At 43.1% G+C, this 7,294-nt stretch overlaps 1 protein-coding gene across 1 annotated transcript; it reads left to right on the forward strand.

The window, feature by feature from the left end:
- The first annotated feature begins 5,563 nt into the window (after window positions 1-5,563).
- On the forward strand, window positions 5,564-6,687 carry LOC105700208. Its single transcript, XM_012425866.1, has 2 exons — window positions 5,564-6,301; window positions 6,364-6,687. Exons 1-2 carry the CDS (start codon window positions 5,564-5,566, stop codon window positions 6,685-6,687), a joined length of 1,062 nt encoding a protein of 353 aa, XP_012281289.1.
- Window positions 6,688-7,294: the final 607 nt, after the last annotated feature.

Raw genomic sequence — 7,294 nt, forward strand, 5'->3', positions numbered from 1 at the left:
ATTCCCGATGATCATCCTGTAGGGTACATCCTCGAGGTTGACATAGAGTGCCCTGAAGCACTTCGAGACGTTTTCAAAGATTTGCCACCGTGTCCTGATCACTATTCGCCTCCTTTCTCACGAGGTAATGCGATGAAATTAATGACAACGCTTCTCCCGAAGAAAAACTATGTTGTTCATTATCAAAATTTAAAACAATACTTAAATCTCGGCATGAAGTTAACAAAAATTCATAGAGTTCTAAAGTTTAATCAGGCAGCCTGGCTAAAAAAATATATAGATTTGAACACGGAATTGAGAAAACAATCTAAAAATGATTTCGAGAAGAACTTTTATAAGCTCATGAACAACGCGGTCTTTGGTAAAACAATGGAGAATGTTAGAAAGCAGAAAGATGTGAAACTTATTACCAAATGGGAAGGACGATATGGTGCAAAAGCCCTTATTTCAAAACCGAATTTTCATAGCTGCACCATCTTCGACGAAGATATGATTATAGTTGAAATGAGTCGTACAAAGATTAAATTCAACAAACCTATATACGTAGGATTTTCGATTTTAGATATTTCTAAAACATATATCTACGATTTTCACTATAATTATATCAAGTCAACGTTCGGAGAACGAGCAAAATTACTGTATACCGTCACGGATAGTCTGTTGTATCATTTTAATGTCCCGGACATATACGAATGAATTAAGCGCGATTTACATAGGTTCGACACTTCCGATTATCCTCCGAATAACGTGTACGGAATACCTTTGGTAAATAAGAAAATTATTGGGTTAATGAAGGATGAAAATAATGGAAAAATAATGAGTGAATTTGTAGGATTGCGAGCTAAACTGTACAGTTTTAGAGTTGTAGGTGAAAGTAAAGATAAAAAGCGTGCGAAGGGGGTTAAAAGCTCCACGTTAAGGAAAATTACAATCAACGATTATTTCGAATGCCTTTCAAATCATACCGATTTAATTAAAAGTCAGAATTTCATTCAAAGCAAGAAACATACGGTATGCACGGTTCGTCAACGAAGAGTAGCATTAAGTTGGCGGGACGATAAAAGAATCGTTGTACCAGGTATGACTGACACTTTTCCGTGGGGGTACAGACAAAATGAAATAAATCAGTAAATGCGTAAAACTGCCTACCCTTTATTTTTTCATACCTTTTTACAAATCCGACTTACAAATCCAACTGTTATGCGAATCGTCAAATCCTAACCATTTCATGAAAAGCCTATTTCCGCGCTTCCTGAGCACCTTCTCTATAAGATAAACATCGGGATATTTAACGCCGTTGAGCTCCTGTTCATAGAAACCGCCTTCGATGGGGTGATCCTGATAGTCTTTGAGTTTATACGTCACCGGATCGGTATTTTTAACTTCACTTATCGTAAAAATTTCCGTCGTCCAATTAGGTGTATTGCCTTTCTCGAAAACGTGTTTAATTTTATTTACTCGCACCTTATCTCCTACTTTAAACTTCGATCGTTTAAGAATAGATTTAGTCTTAAAATTGCCGAACACCCGATTCAGTAATATCTTCTCATTCTTAGCGGTAACATCTGCGGGCCTCATACCAATGGTTCGGTGTCTACTGTTATTGTAAGAGGATACCAAGCCCGATAAAAGATCCAACCACCGATGATTACCCCGTAGGCTGGACTGCATCCACATTTTACTTTTTAGAGTCCGATTAAATCGTTCGCAGATCGATGCCGTCGAGTACAGCGTGATACCATGTTTTCGCATCAGATCTTGGAATTCGAAATTGTAAAATTCTCGACCTCTATCAACGTGTAATTTCTTAGGGGTCCGACCCTGCACCAGTATAGATTTCATAGCCGCCGTCACATCTTTAGCGTTCTTACTCCTCGACGCCACGGTCCAAGCAAATTTTGAAAATATGTCAATAACGGTGAGCAGATACTTGTAGCCATGGTTCTGTCTCGCATAGGCTGACATGTCAACGAGATCGGCTTGCCAGGTCTCGTCCAATCCACGGATATCAACGCGTCTGCGTCGATAATTTCATCTAGCAGGTTTATGCAGTCCCTTCACCACGTCTAACTTTTTTCCATCCATTTTCCAATACATTTAGTCTAGCGTCCAGTTGGGAAATGATCTCCGCGTTACGGATCGCCAGGTCTTGTAACGATCCGATGCCAACTCGCAATCCCGTCAACGCTTCTCTCACGGTAGAATCCAGACCTTGAATCATTACGTTGCTCCTATCGATATCGCTACGCATCCCTGTGATCGTATGGAATACGGTAGCGATTTCCTGCTTCACAACAGTTTTCATGATATTTAATGTCACGGCATCGTTTTGATCCTTGGGAGTGGCGACGTTGCACAGCCTCTTGTTATCTATATCGTACTGTCCATCAGCGGTAATCTTGAAGCCGACTCCGGGAATACCACGGTTATTCATAATCGGGGTTCTGCTGCTCAGCTGACGTCCAAACACGTCGACGCTCATTTTTGGAGTGACGATCGCGATCGTTTCGATGAATTAATAAACGATACCCGCCTCACGCAATTCCTCGAGAATCGACACGATTTTGTTCGAGTGACTGGGGTTACCAGCCTCCTGAGACGCGAGAAGAAGACGAAGACCATCCATCAATTCGTTGGGATCGTCCCAGTACACGTAATCCATTCGCCCGTTCTTTGCAGCGATCATATACCGAGGTGGTACGATGCCTTCACCCGTTATCGAGGATTTATCGATCAGTTTTGCGATAATGTTTCGAAATTTTGCTCTCGCGAACGGCACGGTGCGGAGTATAGTATTTTTTGTACGCATTCGTTGCTACGATAATTTTTCGATAATTCTCTAAGTCATCCTGGGTGATGTCAGTCTCATCGGGTACTTTCTTAAATAAAAGTTCCATCAATCCGACTGTTCATAAATAACTCATCATCATCCACCGTATCGAACAAGAAATTGTAATAAATTTCACGTACATTTCATGGACATTTCGCATCGAATATTATACTTGCCGAAAGCTCAATGTCAATTTTTCTTCAGACTTTTCATTGGAAAACATAATACGGTAGAATGACTCATTTATTTGAAATTTGTAGTGCAATATACCTGAATTGGACGACATGGCAACTTCCAAGGGCATGATCGGAGGTGACAAGGAAAGCGATGAACTACTGGATATGTCCGAAAAAAGTGTTTGGTTGGCATGGTACCGCGATATCGGTAAAGAAGCAGAGTCTGCGTTAGAAGAAGTTGCAGATCGGGACAATGCCCATTTCTTTCCTGAACTCATAAAAAGGTTATCCAGAGACATTCCACGATTACCGATGTGGTCTAACATATGTCTGGACAAGTTCGGATATGGACGCGTTCCAGCTTCTAGTGCTGCAGTCGAAGGGGAATTTAATAAACTTAAAAATGGTTTGTTAAAAGACGTGACAACCCCAATGAGACCAGACGTGTTTGTTTCGCTACACGTCGATTAGATAAACGGAAAAATGAAGCTGGTTAATGCAACGTGCAAGGATAGCACCGTAGTACAAACTGCAGAGACGTATCAACATGTCGAACAATCAGGCAAAACTGAGCAGCACGAATCGAGCCAATGTCTTGCGTGCCTAAATAATGATAATCCATCTGGTGGGCATGTCTGTGAAATTTGTCATATTCCCGTACATGCTCTTCATTTGTGCTCGGTTTCATTAGAAAGAGCCGATGAAGGGTACGGACAATGCCGGATTTGCGTAACATGCAGGAAGACCCAAAGCACGTCTAACATTTTGGCAGCCAGAGAGGTCGAAGATTGGCGAGCTTTGGCGAGCACACCGAAAAGTGGAAGAAAATCGCGCTATCATGGAGAAAGCACCCACAAAATAAACGATATGTTGACTTTACGTCATCATAAGAAACTGCCCATATTAAAAAACGCCAGCTCCATGTCCCTTCGGACTGTCAAAATCGGACCACAAAAGATATCGCTGACCAATACCTGTGCTTTTGACAGCATCTTTCAAATTGTCCTTGCCGCAATTTGTGACAGACACACTTTTAAGGAAAATTTGAGATTCCTTTTCGTTATTCTAACATTTTTTTGGTTTATCAAAAAATTAATTAAGATGTAAAAAATTGTTAGCATATGATTTCAAAGCAACTAATTTTTACTAAAAGTTTATAGCAAATTCTATTACATTGAATAAAATTTCATAAACGTAAATACATTTTTTTAAGGGGATGTGAAAGGCGTCTCTGAGGGGTCAAATCGTTTATAAAAGTTTTCTCAGCCGACCTGCTCAAGTATGCGAAAATCGTCAAGATACCACATTTTCGCGGAGTCTTAATGTGGAACGCTATGCCGAAGAATGGACCGTACAGATATGAATCGGCGTTAGTCAATCTCGACGGCGAAGATGGTCCCGCAACTAATTGGATCGCATATAAGAAGACGAACGATCGAGTCGTTTATTTCGATAGTTTCGGTAATCTTCGACCGCCATTATATCTCGTGAGATATCTCGGTGTTGGTAGTGTAGAGTACAACTACGACCGATGTCAGAAATATGATACTTTCGAATGCGGACACTTGTGTCTAAAGTTTCTTTGCGGGCAACTAAATCGTAGGAATAAGTACAGTTTATATAAACATAGTGCATAGTTTCATGACGTCAGTCCATCGATCGCAATCATGGAAGATTCATTTACGCTGACTTTATCGGGTACCTCCTCCGTACTCGAAACTCAATATTTTCCTCCCATCGAACTTTCTCCGTATAAAAATTATGCTCTCGGTCTCATCGAGCTGTTAACTTTCAATTCAATTCCTAACATGGATACCGGTCACAATAAGTTTTACATCGGGGATGAAATTATCGCTATACCCACTGGAAGCTACGAGATAGAGGATATCGAGAACTACGTACAGAGCGCATTAAAGGATAAGAATATTATTGTTAACATTAGACCTAACAATAATACGTTATGCAGCGAAGTTAAGTGTAACCGTGACGTCAATTTTCTACCCAACGATTCCATAGGTCATCTATTGGGCTTCACTCCACGCGTTCTGAAAGCCAATATATTGCATACGACCGATGTACCCGTAACCAATCTCAAAGTAAACGCTTTGCGAGTTGAATGTAATATTACCGCGGGGGCCTACATCAACGAACGCAAGGTGCATACCATACACGAATTCTTCCCGGTCGTACCACCGGGATATAAGATCATAGAGGTGCCATCGCACGTCATTTACCTACCGATCGCGACCAAGACCATAGATCATCTCCAGATTCGAATAGTCGTCAGGACGGAGACTTGGTGAATTTTCAAGGGGAGGTCATAACGATAAGACTACACGTTAAATCTATGCCATACTGGGAATCGTTTACAATAGAAAGATCGATAGCGGCTATAATAGGAAACCGATATGCCGAAAAGAAACCAGTCATCGACCACTTCTCAAAGCGTTAACACGTCAAAACCTATTGTTCCTGATAAGCCTGGGGCTCAAGGTTGTCGGAAGAGGAAAGTAAAACGTTCTTTCTGCTGTTGCATCGTTTCCATATGGTGCATACCATGGAGGAAGAAACGTTGAACATTCGGATGCCCGTCATCTTCGACGAGTCCATAGCGCACTGCGAGACGCCTGCGCACCAACCTTACGCCTCGTCAACGTTCAACAACAACGACGAGATTCGAATCTCCGTTCAACACCAAGAGCTGTTCTTACTACCAAGCAGAAGTTCGTTACATGTATACGGGAAGCTGGTTCAGAAAGATGGGTCTACGGTGACTGCTAGTACGGTTCTGGTCAATAACGCCATCTGTCATCTCTTCGAGGAAATTCGCTATGAAATGAACTCCATCGAGATCGATCGAAACAAGAACGTTGATCTCACGAGTCTCATGAAGGGCTACCTTTCCCTAACACGCGGTGAACGCGCATTGATGGAAAACGCCGGTTGGTTCACCGAGCAAACGAAATTGACCGATGCAGCCGGTTACTTTGACGTATCCATACCGCTGAGCATGATACTGGGATTCGCGGAGGATTATCGGAAGATCGTCGTCAACGCTAAACACGAATTGATTCTGACGAGGGCCAAGAGCGACGCCAATGCGATCGTGCAAACTGCTACGGAGGAATACAAAGTCGTAATTCAGAAGTTGGAGTGGCTGATACCGTACGTGAGAGTCTCGGATCGACGAAAGATAGAATTGTTGAAGTTCATCGAGAAAGATGCACCCATATCCATGAGCTTTCGTACCTGGGAGTTGTACGAGTATCCTCTTCTCCCCACCACTTCGAAACACGTGTGGACCGTCAAGCGTCGACACAGTTGGAAAAACCTCGATACGTCGTCCTGGGTTTCCAGACGAACAGAATTAATAAGAACGACAAGAACGCAAGTCACTTCGATCACTGTAACGTCAGAGACGTTAAACTCTTTTTGAATTCACAATGTTACCCTTATGGAAGTTTGAACCTTGACATTGCTCGCAATCAGTTTGCTCTACTGTATGAGATGTACGCAAACTTTCAAGCGTCGTATTACGGTAAAGACCCTGAGCCGCTGTTAAAGAGAAATGAATTTTTGGAGCATGCACCTCTGATAGTCATCGATTGCTCGAAACAAAACGAGTCCCTCAAGTTCGGACCGATTATCTTACTTGCATGCGTTCTCTGTTCCGTCGCTTAGATCCCCCATGGACTGAGATCGATCAAATTAATTACGCCCATCGAAACCTAATTCCTCGGTTACACCTTTTGGTTCGTCGCGACGACGCGTTAGATTTGGACGCGTTAGAAAATCTCGCTGTTCGCGCGGAGCGGAGTTATCTGTCGGCACGCAATTACGTGCCCCCTCCGCCCCCGGAATGCTCTTTGTGTCCCGACTTTGCATACCGCACGCCGCAACCTTCTAGATCGCGAAGAACTCCTGCCGCCTTATTGTCTATGGAGTTCGACCCCGTTCCTCCTCGCGAAGAGGAATTATTATGTCCGATCGCTTCTCGAGATACACCTCGGGATCAAAATCGAGCGAACTTTAATTCGAATCCCAGAAAAGGGCAAAATGGACGCGTTTCCGCCGCAGAACCTCGCGCGCGGCCTCCGGCTGAACCGCGACCTTCAACCTCGCGTATCGCGGACCCTTCGGTCCCTCCTACGCCTACCGCTTCGAATCCGAGCTCCCACCCCACCTCGCATAACCCTTTCCGAGCAAACTGCTGGAATTGTGGAGAACCAGGACACCGTTTTAGCACCTGTAAGCAACCGCGAAAATATTTCTGCTTTGGCTGCGGTAA

This window comes from Orussus abietinus, unplaced genomic scaffold (assembly GCF_000612105.2).
Source record: "Orussus abietinus isolate OABI.00-Male unplaced genomic scaffold, Oabi_2.0 scaffold1129, whole genome shotgun sequence".
NCBI classification, from domain to species: Eukaryota; Metazoa; Arthropoda; class Insecta; order Hymenoptera; family Orussidae; genus Orussus; species Orussus abietinus.

What these genes read in the sequence shown, in the direction of transcription:
- LOC105700208 (XM_012425866.1), top strand. Translation starts at nt 5,564, where the DNA reads ATGGAGGAAGAAACGTTGAACATTCGGATGCCCGTCATCTTCGACGAG. An exon ending in TCCCCACCACTTCGAAACAC is followed by an intron (nt 6,302 to 6,363) that starts GTGTGGACCGTC and finishes CTGGGTTTCCAG; the next exon opens with ACGAACAGAATTAATAAGAA.